This window comes from Myotis daubentonii, chromosome X (assembly GCF_963259705.1).
Source record: "Myotis daubentonii chromosome X, mMyoDau2.1, whole genome shotgun sequence".
In the NCBI taxonomy this organism is placed as follows: domain Eukaryota; kingdom Metazoa; phylum Chordata; class Mammalia; order Chiroptera; family Vespertilionidae; genus Myotis; species Myotis daubentonii.
The window spans coordinates 102,326,673-102,345,384 of record NC_081861.1 but is presented as its reverse complement, the minus strand read 5'-3'; the positions used below and the strand labels follow the sequence as shown (position 1 = coordinate 102,345,384).

Genomic DNA, 18,712 nt, shown 5'->3' with positions numbered 1-18,712 from the left:
CCAACCTAGTCCTGCACTACCTACCTCTCTGGCCTCATCTCTGATCCCCTTCCCATGCATTTCCTGCTCTAGCCACACTGTTCTCTTTGATGTTCCTGAAACTAATCAAGCACAGTCCTGGCTCAAGGCTTTTGTATTTAACATTCCTCCTGTTTGAGATGCTCTTATCACAGATATTCATGTAACTTTCTCCCTCCCCCTGGTTTTTGCTCAAATACCACCTTCTAAATGAGGCCTACCCTGATCATTATATATATATATCTCCTATCTAATAATAGAGAAACATGGTAATTAACCATAACTTCGCTACCCTTCCCATTGGTTAATCAGCAGGATATGCAAATTAACTGTCAACAAAGATGGCGGCCGGCAGCCACGCAGCTGAAGCGAGCAGGAAGCTTGCTTGCTCCAGTGATGGAGGAAGCCAAGGTTCCCCGCCTGCTGCTGCCGGGCTCTGAGCTTGCACTCTAAGAAACAATGTTGCAATTATAGAAGCTAAACAAACCCCAGAAACCTGCTTTCAGCCAGCAGCGGGCTCAGAGCTTAGAGCACCAGTGATGGTAACAGAGTTTCAATTATAGAAGGTAAAAAAACTCAGATACCTGCTTTCAGCCAGCCGCGGCCTCAGAGCTGGAGCCGGCTCTCAGCTCCAGTGACAGCTATAGAAGGTAAATAAATCTCAGAGGAAAAAAAAAAGAGGCTGGGAGCTTCAGTCACCCACCAGCCTGAAAACGGCCCTCAGCCCCTCACCCAGACTGGCCAGGCACCCCAGTGGGGACCCCCACCCTGAAGTGGGTATGGCCAGCTGCAAACAGCCATTAGCCCGTCATCCAAGCTGGCCAGGCACCCCAGTGGGGACCCGCACCCTGAAGGGGGTGTGACCAGCTGTGAACAGCCATCAGTCCGTCATCCAGGCTGGCCAGGCACACCAGTGGGGACCCCCACCCTGAAGGGGGTGTGACCAGCTGCAAACAGCCATCAGCCCCTCACCCAGGCTGGCCCGGCACCCAAGCGGGACACCCACCCTGATCCTGGACACCCTTCCAGCCGGCCCCCTCCCGTGCACCAGGTCTCAATCCTATATAGTAAAAGGGTAATATGCTAACTGACCCTAACAGCAGAAAGACTGGGAATGACTGGTCACTATAACACACACTGACCACCAGGGGGCAGATGCTCAATGCAGGAGCTGCCCTCTGGTGGTCAGTGCATTCTCACAGCGGGGAGCTCTGCTCAGCCACAAGCCAGGCTGATGGCTGCCAGTACAGCAGTGGTGGTGGGAGCCTCTCCTGCCTCCTCAGCAGCGCTAAGGATGTCTGACTGCAGCTTAGGTCTGCTCCCCACTGGCAAGTGGACATCCCCCGAGGGCTGCCGGGCTGCCAGAGGGATGTCTGATTGCCATCTTAGGCCCAATTCCCCAGGGAGCAGGCCTAAGCCAGCAAGTGGTCACCCCCGAGGGGTCCCAGACTGCGAAAGGGCATAGGCTGGGCTGAGGGACCCCCCTACCCCCGAGCGCACAAATTTTTGTGCACTGGGCCTCTAGTATATATATATGGCCCTAATATGCAAATAGACCGAATGGCAGAACAACCAAACAACCAGTCACTATGACATGCGCTGACCACCAGGGGGGACGCGTGTAACATGGCAGGCATCGGCAGCAAGCAGCAGAGGGTGGAACATGGCGGGGCAGGCTGTGGTGGGATCGTGGAGCAGGTGTGTGGGGGAGCCAGACCAAGGCAGGGCATTAGCTGCTGTCATCGGGGCAAGCCTCTGGTGGTTACTGAAAATTCTTTGCTCCCACACACCGCGGTCCTGCCCAGCGCTTGCACCCGCTGCTGGCATTGGAGCCACCACTCGCACCCGCTGCCAGCACCCAGCACTGGCCCCAATTGCTCGGTGCCATCAGCAGGTGCGTGCAGTGGCTGCTGGCCCTGATCGCCCCTCAGGGCTTTTCCACCTCTCCCTGCTCCTGAGGGGCAATTGGGGCAGCAGCTGCTGCTCGCACCCGCTGCCGGCAACAGCCCCACTCGCACCTGCTGCCAGCACTGGAGCCGCTGCTCATACCCGTTGCCAACTCTTGCCCCGCTCGCACCCACTGCCGGCACCTGTCACTGGTCCCGATAGCTCGGCGCTGTCAGCAGGTACAAGCAGTGGCTGATGGCCCCAATCACCCCTTCTCCACTTTCCCCTGCTCCTGAGGGGCAATCGGGGTAGCTGCCACCACTCGCACCCGCTGATGGCACCGGCCCCACTCACACCCGCTGCTGACGCCGGCCCCAATCGCTCCACACCATCAGTGGGTGCAAGCGGGGCCGGCGCCGTCAGTGCGTGGGAGCAGTGGCAGCAGGAGCGGGGCTGCAAGCAGAGAGGAGACTGGGGCCACAGCGGGAGGGGCTGGGTGGGGGCATGGAGGATGGGCTGAGAAACACCCCTGTGCCCACCACAGCCTCTCAGCCCACAATTCCATTAATTCGTGCACGGGGCCCCTAGTATAAAATAAGACCCACTACTCCTGGCATTCCCTATATCCCTTACCCTTCTTTACCTCCATCATACATTTTATATATATATATATATATATATATATATATATATATATATATATATATATATATATATGGGCCAGTGCACGAAATTCATGCATGGGTAGGGTCCCCAGGCCTGGCCGGTGATCAGGGCCGATCCAGTTCCCCGCCTCCTCCTTTCCTTGCTCCCTCAGTGCCCCATGCCGCCACCGCTGCTGGTCGTCCACCAAGTCCCGTGCCAGCCCCTGGTGGTCAGTGCACATCATAGTGAGCAATCTAACTCCCTGTCTCCCAGTGGAACTCCCAAGGGGGCAATTTTCATATTAGCCTTTTATTATATAGGAGAATAATGTTTTCCAGGTTTACCCATCTTGTAGCATGTATCAGTAATTTACTCCTTTTTATGGCTGAATAATGTCCCATTGCATGGATAAACCCTTTTTTATCTGTTAATGCACATTTGGGTTTCCAATTGTTTGTTATGAATAATGCTTCTATGAACATTCATATAGGTTTTTGTATAAACATGTTCTTTGGGGAATATATCTAGGAGTGGAATTGTAGTGTCATATGGTAATTCTATGTTACCTGAAGAATCACTAAACTATTCCATAGCAGCTAAACCACTTTACAATCCCAACAATGATGTATAAGGGTTCCTTTTTTTAAATTATTATTTCAGAGAGGAAGGAAGAGAGATAGAGAGATAGAAACATCAATGATGAGAATCATTGATTGGCTGCCTCTTGCACATCCCCTACTGGGGGTGGGGGGGATGGAGCCCGCAACCAAGGTATATGCACTTGACTGGAATTGAACCTGGGACCCTTTAGTCCACAGGCTGATGCTCTATCCACTGAGCAAAACCAGCTAGGGCTGTATAAGGGTTCTGATTTCTCCACATCTTGGTCAACACTTGTTTTCTGTATGTTTGTTTTAATTATAGTCATCCTAGTGCAGTGGTTCTCAACCTTCCTAATGCTGCAACCCTTTAATACAGTTCCTCATGTTGTGGTGACCCCCAACCATAAAATTATTTTCGTTGCTACTTCATAACTGTAATTTTGCTACTGTTATGAATCGTAATGTAAATATCTGATATGCTACATGTGTTTTCCGATGGTTGCAACCCACAGGTTGAGAACCGCTGTCCTAGTAGATGTGAAGTGGTGTCTCAATAGACTAGACTAGAGATGTTGAGCATTTTTTTCATGTGCTTATTGGTCATATGTATATCTTAGGAAAATTGTCTATTCATACCTTTTGCTCACTTAAAAACTGTTGTTTTATCATTGAGTTGTAAGAGTTCTTTTTATATTCTAGATGTGTGTGTGTGTGTGTGTGTGTGTGTGATTTATGTGCTCACAGTCTTGTGTTCTCCCATCAGGAATGTAAGATCCATGAGATAGGGAATTTTCTATTCTGCTCACTGCTATTTCTTTAGTGTCTTGAACAATGCTTAATAAAAGCTGTCAAATGAACAAAATTGCTGTGTCAGTGTGCTTGGTACTAGTAGTTCATGAAAAAATAGAAATTACAGTTTAGTAGAATCAGATAGGAAAATAAAGAATTTTCATGCAGTGTGCCTAGTACAGAGACTAAGTACAGTTATGATTTAAAAAGAAGAGCAAATATCTCTGCCTATGTATGTCAGTCAGTGAAGGCTTCACTGAAGAGAGATGTGAGCTGAATCTTAAAAAGATGAAAATAAGTTCACAAGGTAGATACCATTGTAAACAAGGACATTACCCAGAGAAAATAGTAAATGAGCCCTAGCCTGTTTGGCTCGGTGGATAAAGCATCAGCCTGTGGACCAAAAGGTCCCGGGTTCAATTCTGGTCAAGAGCACATACCTTGGTTGCCGGCTCCTGCCGGGCCCGGACCCTAGCTGGGGCTCGTGCAGGAGGCAACCAATCAATGTGTTTCTCTCACATCGATGTTTCTCTCTGTCTTTCCCTCTCTCTTCCACTCTCCCTAAAAATCAATGGAAAAATATCCTCGGGTGAGGATTAACAAACAAGCAGTAAATGAAATTACCTAATAAGCATGAAATTACATGATATAAGGAGAAACAATAAGTAGTTCCATATGAACAGAACACAGAGTAAAAAGACAAGATGGGTGGTGCAGGGAGGCAAAAAATATATCCTGGGGAACAGATTATGAACAAAGTCCAGAGAGACTGGACTTTGTTCTGCAAGAGACAGAGAGCCAGTAAAGTTAGGATCATTAACAGAATTCCATGGATGGGCTTTAGGATATATGCAAACCTCCGAAACAGAAATTTTCTGAGGGGTGAGCATAACTTTCATCACATTCCTCCAAAGGTTCATGATTCAAAATTAGATTATAAGCCACCATAGTAAAAGGTATTAGAAAGTAATATATTCAGATTTGCATGTTAGCAAAATAACTTGAGAACAAATTGGTGGGGAGGTGGTGGGACACTTAGGTGTATATATCATGTTTTGGGGCAGATGGATAGACAAATAAGAAACTCAAGAAACAGGCCTTGGCTAAAGATATTGATTTTGGAGTGGCAGTGGAAGCCCACATGTGGTAGAATAAGCAATAGGCATGAATTAAATTGTACAGAGAGAGTATGTAACATAAGAAAAAGACAAACAACAAAACCCTGAGAGCGGGAGAAAAGAGGAATCAGAGGATTAGAAAGAACATCCAGGTAAGTGAGAGGACAATATAGAGAAAGCAGGGTCATGGAATAAGGGAAAGAGTTTTAGGAAGAAACAAATGATCAACATTGTCAATTGCTTTAGTGAGGTTATGCAGGCAGAAGACTGAGAAGTGACCACTGCAGAGGGTGTTAAATAAGGTCATCAGTGGACATAAAAAGAATAGTTCTAGTAGTATGGATGGGGCAGAAGCCAGACTAAGCCATGAATAAGTGAATTCAACAAGCCTAGGCTATTTCTAGAAGCATGGATATAAAGGGAAAAATAGGACAAAATGCTGATGGAAATATATGATTTTGATGGAACAAGTATTTATACATTTATGAAAAGGAGCTAGTACAGAAAGAGTTGAAAAATAAAGAAGCAAAAGGACATAAGAGAGGGATGTCTCTAAGGAATCAAGAGAGGGTGGAGGGCCCTAGTTGGTTTGGCTCAGTGTCAGCCTGTGGACTCAAGGGTCCCAGGTTAGATTCCAGTCAAGAGCACATGCCTGGGTTGCAGGCTCGATCCCCAGTGTGGGGCATGCAGGAGGCAGCTGATTAATGATTCCCTCTCATTATTGATGTTTCTATCTCTCTGTCCCTCTTCCTTCCTCTCTGAAATATATATATATATATATATATATATATATATATATATATACACACACACACACACATATGAGGGTGGAGGAGGTGGCAGGGGGCATAAAGGCAGGGGAATAAAGGAGATAAATAGTGATGGGGGAAAAATATATATCCTATATAATAAAAGCCTAATATGCAAATTGTTCGACTGGGAATTCAACCACTTGCTATGACGTGTGCTGAGCACCAGGGGGCAGTGGAGGCACTGCCAGCCCCAATGGGCCCCGACAAGAGCAGGACCGTGGCAGGATGGTGGAGCAGGTGAGCAGGTGGCGCCAGGCCAAGGTGGGTGCGAGGAGGGGCCTGATCACTCTGCCAATCACACCGCAGACAGTGACCAGCAGTGGCAGCAGAATTGGGGCCACTACCCAGCTCCCAGGAACTGAGGGAGCCAGGCGGGGGGGCCCAGCCCCAACTGATCGCCCCACAGGTAGAATGGTGGAACAGATGAGGGGGCGGCGCCAGCTATGGTGGGGTGCCAGGCGGGGCTGCGAGGCTGGGGGTGCAAGCTGGGGCCCAATCCCCACAGGCCACCCCAAGGGACCCCAGCCCAGCCTGCACCCTCTCACAATCTGGGATCCCTTGGGGCATAACCGGCAGTCAGACATCCCCCTCGCAATCTGGGACTGCTGACTCCTAACCACTCACCTGCCTGCCTGCCTGATCACCCCTAACCTCTCTGTCTGCCTGCCTCATCGCCCCTAACCACTTGCCTGCCTGCCTCATCACCCCTAACCACTCACCTGCCTGCCTTATCACCCCTAACCACTCTGCTTGCCTATTTCATCGCCCCTAACCACTCGCCTGCCTGCCTGATCACCCCTAACTACCTCTGCCTCACCCCCACCACGGCAGCTTCATCTGGAAGGACGTCCAGAAGGTTGTTCGGCTGTCCAGTCTAATTAGCATATCACGCTTTCATTATTTTATCCTATATAATAAAGAGGGAATATGCTAATTTGTCCATTATGGTGTCCCCGTAACGACCACTTTGCATATTGATGCACATGCAGCAGGGGGCAGGCAGCTGGAGCCAAGTTCCTGGGGGTCTGAGGAGAGCACCTGACAGGAGCCTGGACTGCAAAGAAGGAAGAGGAAGCGGCCACAAGCCGCCACGGTGAGCTCTTCCAATCCCTTTGCATGGACACCCTACCCCAGCCCCCGCACCCCCGGGGGGACGGGGAGGCTGACCAGACAGGGAGAAGACCCAGCCTCAGGGTAGCTGTAGCCTGCACCTCCAACTCCTGATCTCTTCCCCTGCCACCCCCGCCAGGGGCGCCCACAACAATAGCATGCCGGTGACCACCCATCAGCACCCTCGAGGCACCCAGGGCCCCGCAGCCTGCTGCTGCTGGGCCCCCTCCCCTGGGGCCGGGCATGCCTCTCCTCCCTACAACTCCAGACCCAGGTGGAGGAGGCCTGAGCGGCCCCCCAGGGTCAGACCCTTCCCCCCCAACAGCAGCAGTGCGGTCTCCACAGCATTAGCATGCTGAACCTCGCTGTGGGCGCGGCTAAACCCGTCCTCCTAGCCTGCCTGGCTCGGCCCTGGCCCAGCCCCTACCCGGCTCCAGGATATTGGAGCCCCACCCTGAGCAGGTACAGCTGTGAAACAGCCACGTACAATTTAAAGAATGGCACCAAGTGGGTAGGTTTGACAGATACTCTCCCTTCAGCCTCTCTGCCCCCCTAGCGCCCCCCTAACTCCCTGCCCCCGGCCAGCGCCTCCAGGGATGACCACCGCTACAGGGCTGCTGGCCAGAGCCTGCCCCTCCCAGGCCTGTGGAACCCTTTACAAAGCTTCCATAGCTACAGTCCCAGGAAACAATCATGCCCTCCTCCCCTAATCAGCACCTGCTACCTGCAAGGGTACCCGTGGGCTTAAAAATAACAACCCCTTCCCATTTAAACATCACTTACTTGATGAAACATTTCTAGGTTTATTAGCTCAGAACCTCCTCATGACAACCCAGTGCGGTAGATGGAGAAGAGATTACAATTCCCATAGTATATGCCAGTGATGGCAAACCTTTTGAGCTCGGCATGTCAGCATTTTGAAAAACCCTAACTTAACTCTGGTGCCGTGTCACATATAGAAATGTTTTGATATTTGCAACCATAGTAAAACAAAGACTTATAGTTTTGATATTTATTTTATATATTTAAATGCCATTTAACAAAGAAAAATCAACCAAAAAAATAAGTTCGTGTCACCTCTGACACGCGTGTCATAGGTTCGCCATCACTGGTATATGCGTATGTATTCAGAAATGAAGTTCAGAGAGGAAAACTGTCAAGCCCAGTGGTTCCCAAGGTGCAGCACAAGCCCCACAGGGGGGGCAATTTGATTTTAAGTGGGGGCAATTCGAGAATGAGTTAGTGAATTTTTTGCATTTCTTATGGTTCTAGGGGGCCTCATCTACAACATGTCCTACATAATAAAAGGCTAATATGCAAATGACCAAATGGTGGAATGACCGGTCACTATGATGCGCGCTGACCACCAGGGGGCAGACACTCAATGCAGGATCTGCCCCTGGTGGTCAATGTGCTCCCACAGGGGGAGCGCAGCTCAGCCAGAAGCCGGGCTTATGGTTGGCGAGCACAGCAGTAGTGGTGGGAGCCTCTCCTGCCTCCGTGGCAATACTAAGGCTGTCCGATTGACGGCTTAGGCCCACTAAGCCATCAGTCGGACATCCTCCCAGGGCTCCCGGACTGCTAGAGGGCGCAGGCCAGGCTGAGGAACGCCCCCCACCCCGCACCCCCGCCCAGTGCATGAATTTCGTGCACCAGGCCTCTAGAGTGTGTGTGTGTGTGTGTGTGTGTGTGTGTGTGTGTGTGCACGCACGCACACGCGTGTATGAGAGGATGGAATCCATAGCAGAGATGAGGGGATTCATTAGACAATTTGAAAAAGGAATAAATCTGGGGGTGGGGGGTGCAGTGTCTGGGAGCCTTACTTTTCCTATGTGAAAAATAAGCCAGATAATTTGCTTAAGGAACTATGGGTAAGGCCACAGGATCATGTGAAGGATATTAAAAGTTTGGAGTCTAATGAACAAAATAAACTGATGAACAAAATAGAGCCAGAGACATAGACACATGGAACAGACTGTTGAATCTCAGAGGGAAGGCGGGGTGGGTGGGTGTATGGGAAGAGATCAACCAAAGAACTTGTATGCATGTATGCATAATGGACACAGACAATAGGGTGGTGAAGGCCTGGGGTGGGGGGCAGGAGCAGGTTAGAAGAGGTCAATGGGAAAAAAAGGGGACATATGTGATACACTCAACAATAAAGATTTTAAAAAAAAAATCTGGAGTAGCTATAGATGAGAAATAAAAGAAAGCTGAAATTAGATGGAAGATCAGGTTAAGGCTAGACTTCATCACTCTACAGTGGAATCAAGGAGCACAGTTGAGGACTACAGCAAAGAAGGAACCAAGATGGCCAGGTAGGTAAACACTAGTACTCACTGCCTCCCACAACCACATCAAAATTACAACTATAATACAGAACAACCATCATTCAGAACTACCTGAAAACTGGCTGAATGGAAGTCCTACAAATAGAGAAGAAGAAAGTACATCGACCTTGGTAGGAGCAGCAGAGGCATGGAAAGGGCTGGTCCAGTACCCAGGTGTGGAGGTTTTTTCAATCAAGAGAGATATCTTGGCTGCAGAGGCCTCCTGTGAGGAGCAAGGGATCCTAGCCCAACACCAGACCTCTCAGCCCAGTGTTCCAGAGCTGGGAAGAGAAGTCCCCATAACTTCAGGCTGTAAAAACCAGCAGGGACTGTGGCTGAGTGACATGGAGGCTACTGGAGCTTCAGGCAGTTCCTTTTAAAGGGCTGGCACATGAACTTACACAGTCCTGCTGCCTCTGAGCGCTAGTGCCAGGCAGCAACTTTGGGGGATGCAGGGACATATGGGAAGGAGCTGGGTTGTCTGGGATAAGGGCAGGAACTTGGGGGTAGCATTCCGACATGTAGATGGGGGTGCTTGAAGGGATTATTATTCCTGTTCTGAAACCTCCCCACAGAGCTGACTGGCAGCCACATCTCACTCTACACATCCACAAGTGACACACTAAGGGGTAGACTCAGTGAGCATCAAAGCCCCACTAAAGCAAGTCCTGCTCCATAGTGGGGGTCTCCTGCACAGCAACTGTCCCACTGCAGTCACAGCTGGTCCCCACAGCTGATTGGCCTGGAGGTCAATTCCTCCCAGTGACACCAACAGCAATCAAAGCTCAACTACAATAAGACAGCCCACACAGGGATGCATTAAGAAGGCCCAGCTCAGGTGACTGGGGAGACTGAGCCACTGGGCCTTAAAGGATACCTACTACAGAAGACCACTCTACCAATTCCAGGAGACATAGCACCTCTACTAATACATAGAAACAAACATAGGGAAGCAGCCAAAATGCAGAGACACAGAAACATGTCACAAATGAAAGAAAGGGAAGCAAGCAAACTATTGCATATAGAGTTCAAAACAATAGTTATAAGGTTGCTCAAGGATCTTAATGAGAGCTTCAAGGAACTTAGTGGGACTTTTAAGAATCTTAGTGGGAATTTCAAAGACCTGAAAAAGGACCAGTCAGAAATTAATTATACACTAATTGAAATAAATAATAATTTACAAGGATTCAACAGTAGAGTAGAAGATGATTCTAAGAATCAAATCAATGAATTGGAACATAAGGAAGCAAAAAACACCCAATCAGAACAAAAAGAAAAAAGAATCTTAAAAAAATGAGCATAGTGTAAGGAGCCTCTGGGACAATTTTGCATTATGGGCGTGCCAGAAGGAGAAGAGAGAAAGCAAGATATTGAAAATGTATTTGAAGAAATTACAGAAAACGTCCCTACCTAGCAAAAGAAATCGTTATACAAGTCCAGGAAGCACAGAGAGTCCCAAACAAGAGGAACCCAAAGAGTCCCACACCAAAAAACATAATTAAAATGCCAGGGGTTAAAGACAGAAAGAGAATATTTAAAAAAAAATACTTTTATTGATTTCAGAGAGAAAGGGAAAGGGAGAGAGACAGAGAGAAACATCAACAATGAGAGAGAATCATTGATCAGTTGTCTCCTGCACGCCCTCTGCTGGGCTGCTGGGGATCGAGCCCACAACCTGGGCATGTGCCCTGACCAGGAATTGAACAGCAACCTCCTGGTTCATAGGTCGATACTCAACCACTGAGTCACACTGGCCAGGCAAAAAGAGAATCTTAAAAGCAGCAAGAGAAAAGCAGTTATTTACCTTCAAGGGAGTGACCATATGACTGCTGATTTCTGAACAGAAACTTCACAGGCTAAAAGGGAGTGGCTAAAATATTCAAAGTTATGAATAGCAAGGACCTACGACCAAGATTACTCTATCCAGCAAACCTCTCATTTAGAATTAAAGGTCAGATAAAGAGATTCACAAACAAGAAAAAGCTAAAGAAGTTCATCACCACGAAACCAGTATTACATGAAATGTTGAAGGGTATTCTTTAAGAAGAGGAAGAGGACGAAGATGAAGAAGAGATTAAAAAATATGAATACTATGCAGTTGTAAAAAAAGAAGGAACTCACCATTTGCAACAGCATGGATGGACATAGAGAGCATTACGCTAAGCAAAATAAGCCAATCAGAGTAAGTATCACATGATCTCACTCATATGTGGAATGTAATGAACACTATAAACTGATGAACAAAAATAGACCCAGAGACATAGAAACATCCAATAGATCATCAAACCTCAGAGGGAAGGCAGGGGAAGATGGAGGTGGGGAAGAGATCAATCAATGAACTCATATGCATATATGCATAACCCATAGACACAGACAATAGGGTGGTGAAAGCTTGGGGGGAGGGGAGTGGGAGAGTGCAATGGGGGGAAAAGGGGACATATGTAATACTTTCAACAATAAAGATTTATAAAAAATATGAATGATAAAATGGCAATACATATCTATCAACAATTGAATCTAAAAATCAAAATAGAATCTAATGAACAAAATAAACTGATGAATAATATAGAATCAGAGGCCTGGAAACATGAAACAGACTGATGAATTTCAGAGGGAAGAGGGGGGGGGCGGGAAGAGATTAACCAAAGAATTTATATGCATACATACATTACCTATGGACACAGACAATAGGGTGGTAAAGGCCTGGGGCAGAGTGGGAACCAGGTGGAGGAGGGAATGAGGGGGGAAAAGGGGAACATCTATAATACTCTCAACAATAAAGATTTTTTAAAAATAGGTGCATAGTTGGAAAATGTTCTCAAGTAACTTGAGTGAAGCAATCAGAGGCCTATGGTAAAATTGATCTGCAAGAATGAAACCATAATGCCAATTTTTATTTATTATATAACAGTTCAGGATTATAAAGTTAGACACCTGTTAATTACTGTCCCATAATTGGTACTACAAAGAAAATTAGCTTACTTGAGAGCTGGGCATCAATAATCATGGAAGACAGAGTTGATGACTGTTCATTGCTTGCATCAATTTGAACCAGGGATGCATTTTTAATATTATTTTCCTCTATCCTCCAGTTATTCTTACGTAGCAAGCCTTCAATATTGGTGACTTTACAGCAAATACCACAGCCTGGCACAACCTGGAAATCTATGCAGGTACCCAAGACTTCAGTGTCCAGCTCCTAACAAATAAAACAGGAGGATTTTCTCTATTGTTCTAATAATCCAAAATCATCATTAGCAAGATCAAAGATTACTTTTGGTTAATTTAAAATGCTTAGAACAAAATTATCACTTATCATTGTCTATTTGACAGTGGAATTTTTTTGGTCTTTATATTAACTATTATGTTTTAGTGCAGTGAAAGGACACAGATTAAAGTTAGCAAAAGAAAAAAGTTCAGAGGGCAGGTTCAAGAGATACCCAGCATGGAGCTTCCAGTGGTCCCCTGCCAGTAGAGTCATGTGAATAATGCTTAATTAACTCAGCAAGCATGTATGATGATGTCTATGGAGTGTTGCCAACCAGGGATGCTCACATGAAACTTGGTGTCCAGAGTTTTTATTGGGCCTCAGTCGTGTAGACATGACTGACCTTCTCCATTGCTGACCTTAGCCTCTAACCCTTCCAGGGGCTGAGCTGATATAGCATGGCCCTAGGTCTCTCAACATAAATCATACCATTAGCATAGACTATCTGGCATGGCCCAAGGCCCCCAGCTAAACCAAGACATTCTTATCAGGTAGCATACTCCAAGGACTTGGATGTTACCACCTAGGAGCTGGGGCCAAAGGCCAAACCTTTGGGCAAGTTTAATCCTTTATTACACAGACTCACAGAGGAGGACTTGTGGAGCTTTTATCACCTATCTTTAAATGATCGTGGATTTTAATAAGATCAAAAGAACCAAATGTTGAGTATAATGTCCAAAGTTACAGGAGATCATTAGAATCCTTTGTTTTAATCCCACTCTCTAAAATGTATACCAACCGTAGGGAAAGAAAATATGGATGATTTATCAATATTCTCTGCCCTTTCCAGTAGAGAATCACAAGTTAAATATTTAATTCTACTGTCAGGTCAGATTTTCTGTTCAGTACAGGGCAAAGGGCAAAACCAAGAACAAGGCCTTTAGTTACTAGAGTGCCTCTCTAGAATAATTCTGTGTTGTTAGTAAATCAAGGAATCCTGGCTCTTTATATCTTCATCCTCTAAGTTGTTCCATGTGCATGTAAAGAAGCCAGGTCAGTAATAATTAATAGGTAAAAAGGAAAAAAAACACAAATAAAGAAATGGAAACATCAATGGTAGAAATTGCCACATTTTAAATATAAAAGTATGTGAAATAACAAAGAACGTATACAAAACAATGAGAAAAAGGTAAGCAGCCCTATGGAAAAATTGGTAAAGGATTCAAGCAGACAGGTTACAGAAAAAGAAATTCAAATGACTAATACACATATGAAAATATGCTCAACCTCATTCATAATTAAGGAAATGAAAAGCAAACCACCAATGAGTTAACATTTTTTACTCATTATATTGGAAAAAATAGTGTTGGTGAGAATGCAGAAATGGGCAGTCATAACTTCTGGTGAAAGTATACACTGTTACAACCTTCCATGTGGGTGTTGGTAATAGTTTTCACATGGACATTGGTAGTATTCATCAAAATTTAACTGCATGATTTCCTTTTGTGGGTTACTGCATGTGGTTTTGGGTTTTTTTTTTGCTGAAGGCAGTTTTGAGGTCAGAGGTCCTAAATGTATTTGGAGAAAGGCACGTTTGGAGAATCTTAAACGGAAATAAGATTTGTAACCCTTAGTTTGTAACTACTCAAACTCTCTTTTTCAGAGGTCTTTTTGAATTTCCTATTATTTCTAAATATAATTTAATAAGTACCCCCCCCAAAAAAGTTAACTGCATGTATCCCTTGATCTAGCAATTGCATTAATAGACATTTAACATAGAGATAAACTTGCAAAAGCTAATAAGGATGTTAACTGTATATTGTAAGAGCCAAAACCCAATTGTACAGTAAAATATAATATAGCCATTAAAAACAATGAGGCAGATCTATATGTCCTGATATGGAAAAATCATTTAATAAAATTGAAAAACAAGGTACCAAATATTGGTCATTGTATGACCTTTCTATGTAAAGTTTAAAAAACAATAAATGCATGTATTTTGTTATATGCATTAAAAGTAGTTAATAGATGCACAATAGTGTATATACTAAAAAGTACTGCATTGTACACTTATACAAGGGTAAACTTTATAGTAGGTGAATTGTATTTCAAAAAACTGTTATTTTAAAAGATTGTTAACAGGCTAACACTTCTTAAAGTTTGGAGAGAGAAATTATGGAAGTAGGCAGGGAATAAGACTTTCCCTTTTCCTTATGAAACTCTCTGGTCTGAAGTTTTTTACCATAATTTGTATTACTTCTTTTCTTTAGTCAACAGGAGTTATCCATGTAGCATTATAATTAATTCCTGTTTTCACCTTTGTATTTCTCTATATGAAGAATCAGACATATTATAAAATAAAATAAGAAAATACAAGTCTCTCTAAGCCTTATATCAACTATCTACATAAATCATAGTCAAATGCATTTGGATTTGGTCTGAGTAATTCCAATAGTAGATGACTACATTACTAGTAACAAGAGGAAAAACTGTACCTGCTTGCAGTATTTGGTTATGGCTGCTCCTAGAGGGTGTTCACTGTGACTTTCAGCAGTTCCCACAATGGCCAGGATCTTATTGCGTGATATTCTGTTACTTTCCACTAGAACCTTTATTTGACTCACTACTGGGGTTCCATGGGTAATGGTTCCAGTCTTATCAAATACTACTACCTTTACCTGTAAGAAAATTAAAATACAGTACACCTATATGACTTGATAATTCTTAATATCACCTTTCCAGAAATGAGAAAAAAGTTTACTTTTTAATAAGGTTGGACTTAATAAACTGTCTTTGGGAGAATAAGGGAAGAAATACCTTTAGTTAGACCTACCCCCTCACACACACACACACACACACACACACACACACACACACACATACATACACACTGCAAATGTTTAACCTACTGTGGATACATGTTAAACACCTAGAACTAATTGTTAAAAGTTGACTGTTAATAGTTAATTAAGAGATGCCTCTAGTGCCTCCAGGGAAAGATAAAGACTTTAAATAGCAATGAGTTACAGATCTATAGGGGAAATCTGGGCATTAGGAAGATAATTATAAAAGAAAGGTAAATAAAACCTGCTGGGCTGTTTTGACTTTATTGAAGACAGAGCTTAGGGAATCAATGAGGGAACTGCAGCCCAGACAGGAATAAGAAGAGTCTGCAATTAAAAAACACAGTCAGGAGAAACCAAGGTGGCGGCATAGGTAAACACCTGAAATTGCTGCCTCGCACAACCACTTCAAAAATACAACTAAAAGACAAAACGGACATCATCCAGAAGCACAGGAAGGATGGCTGAGTGGAAATTCTACAACTAGAAGGAAGAGAAAAGCATACCGAGACTCAGAGGAGGTGCAGAAGTAAAATGCAGAGGTACGAAGGCACACACAGAAAGGGCTGGCAAATGAGGACGCAGTTGTCTTTTTCAATCAGGAGGGAGACAAACGCTCCTGCTCTCAACTCCAGTTCCAGGCGAGTCTCTGGGGACCCAGACTCATATGGGGAGAAACTGGACTGTCTGGCATCGGGTGGAATTTGAGGGCAGCTTTCTCTCAGAGGTGCTTGCAACGATTACCTCGGGACACTGAGACCCTGGGCCTCTTAGGGTAGAACTGAGGAGCAGCCATAGCTGCTTGCTCCGCCCTGTTGATCCCCTGAGACCTCGCCTCACCCAAGCTGTGTGCAGAGGCTTTTGCATATGAATGACCTGGCCCTTTGCAATCTAAAATTGCCTAACAAACTGCAGCTGGATCAGAGAGACTCTGAACATCCAAAAGAAGGCCCAAGGCCCCACAGCAACTTGCACTGCTTCACAGCTGGGCCTCATCTGGGCACCTCCAAATCCCAAACAAAGAAGAGGAATCCGGCATGGATGGAACAGGAGAGCATTATGCTAAGTGAAATAAGCCAGTCAATGAAGGAAAAATACCACATGATCTCACTCATTCAGGGATAATAGAGACCATTATAAACTTTTGAACAATAATAGATACAGAGTCAGAGCTGCCTCATACAGATTGTCAAACTGCAGTGGGAAGGCCAGGGAGGGTTGGGGGGCAGAAGGGAGGGGGGTAAGAGATCAACCGAAGGACTTCTATGCATGCATATAAGCATAACCAATGGACATAAGACACTGGGGGTAGGGGAGGCCAGGGGATTGTCAAGGGTGGGGGGAAAAAAAGGACACATATGTAATACCCTTTGTAATAATTTAAGAAAAATTGTACCCAGTGGTCAGAGTGGGACCATCCAGATTACAACTCCTGGGATCCATAAGAGACACACTCAGGGGGCAGACTCAGTGAGCACCAAAGCCCCACTGAAACAAATCCTGCCCCAGAAGGGTGTCTCCAGCACAGAAGTTCTCTCACCGTAGACACATCTGATTCTCACAGCCAATTGGCCTGGAGGTCAATTCCTCGCAGTGATACCAACTACAATCAAGGCTTAACTACAACAAGACTGTGCACACAGCCCACAAAGGGGTGCACCGAGAGTGTCCACCTCAGGTAATTGGGGAGGCTGAGCTATTGGGCCCTATAGGACACTCAGCACAGAAAGCCACCCTATCAACACAAGGAAGCAGCCAAAATGCGGAGACAAAGAAACAGGTCACAAATGACAGAAATGGAGGAAAGCAAACTACTGGATATAGAGTTCAAAACCACACTTTTAAGGTTTTTCAAGAATTTTCTAGAAACCGCCGATAAATTTAGTGAGACCCTCGATAAATCTAGTGATACCCTCAAAGATATGAAAAGGGACCAACTAGAAATTAAGCATACACTGACTGAAATAAAGAATATTATACAGAGTTCCAACAGCAGACTAGAGGATCGCAAGAATCACGTCAAAGATTTGAAATATGAAGAAGTAAAAAACACCCAACTGGAAAAGCAAAAAGAAAAACGAATCCAAAAATATGAAGATAGTGTAAGGAGCCTCTGGGACAACTTCAAGCAAACCAACATCCAAATTATAGGAGTGCCAGAAGATGAGAGAGAGCAAGGTATTGAAAAACTATTAGAAGAAATAATGACAGAAAACTTCCCCTACCTGGTGAAAGAAATAGACTTACAAGTCCAGGAAGCGCAGAGAACCCCAAACAAAAGGAATCCAAAGAGGACCACACCAAGACACATCATAATTAAAATGCCAAGAGCAAAAGACAAAGAGAGAATCTTAAAAGCAGCAAGAGAAAAACAGTTAGTTACCTACAAGAGCGTACCCATATGATTGCCAGCTGATTTCTCAACAGAAACTATGCAGGCCAGAAGGGAGTGGCAACATATATTCAAAGTGATGAATAGCAAGAACTTACAACCAAGATTACTTTACCCAGCAAAGCTATCATTCAGAATTGAAGGTCAGATAAAGAGCTTCACAGACAAGAAAAAGCTAAAGGAGTTCATCACCACCAAACCAGTATTATATGAAATGCTGAAAGGTATTCTTTAAGAAGAGGAAGAAGAAGAAAAAGGTAAAGATACAAATTATGAACAACAAGTACATATCTATCAACAAGTGAACCTAAAAATCAAGTGAATAAAAAATCTGATGAACAGAATAAACTGGTGAATAGAATAGAATCGGGGGCATAGAAAGGGAGTGGACTGACAACTGTCGGGGGGAAAGGGGTGTGAGGGGTGCAGGAAGAGACTGGACAGAAATCGTACACCTATGAATGAGGACAGTGGGTGGGTAAGGGCAGAGGGTAGGGTGGGAACCAGGTGGAGGGGAGCTATGGGGGGGAAAAACAGGAACAACTGTAATAATCTGAACAATAAAGATTTCAATTTTAAAAAAAGAAAACACAGTCTACTCACGGTAAACTCAAAAATACAAACCTTGATAAATGAATAGCTTGAGGAACCGAGATGCATGATTCCTGACAAGAGGAAAAATAGCTATAAAGGCCCAGCCAGTATGGCTCAATGGTTGAGCGTTGACCTATCAATCAGGAGGTCACGGTTCGATTCCCCTCAGGGCACATGCCCAGGCTGTGAGCTCGATCCCCAATGTGGGGCATGCAGGAGGCAATCAATCAATGATTCTCTCTCATCATTGATGTTCCTATCTCTCTCTCCCTCTCCCTTCCTCCTTGAAATCAATAAAAACATTTTTTTAAAATAGCTATAAAGCAGCGGTTCTCAACCTGTGGGTCGTGACCCCTTTGGGGGT

The 18,712-nt window shown here is 45.0% G+C and overlaps 1 protein-coding gene across 2 annotated transcripts in view; it reads right to left on the bottom strand.

Moving 5' to 3' along the window:
* Window positions 1–18,712, bottom strand: part of ATP7A (ATPase copper transporting alpha) — a 178,562-nt gene that overhangs the window by 15,783 nt on the left and 144,067 nt on the right. For both annotated transcript variants that reach the window (XM_059678592.1, XM_059678593.1), the window contains exons 16-17: window positions 15,015–15,197; window positions 12,294–12,510 (exon numbers count right to left, since the gene is read on the bottom strand). In XM_059678592.1, coding sequence (XP_059534575.1) covers window positions 12,294–12,510; window positions 15,015–15,197 — 400 coding nt within the window. The remainder of the gene's footprint in view (window positions 1–12,293; window positions 12,511–15,014; window positions 15,198–18,712) is intronic.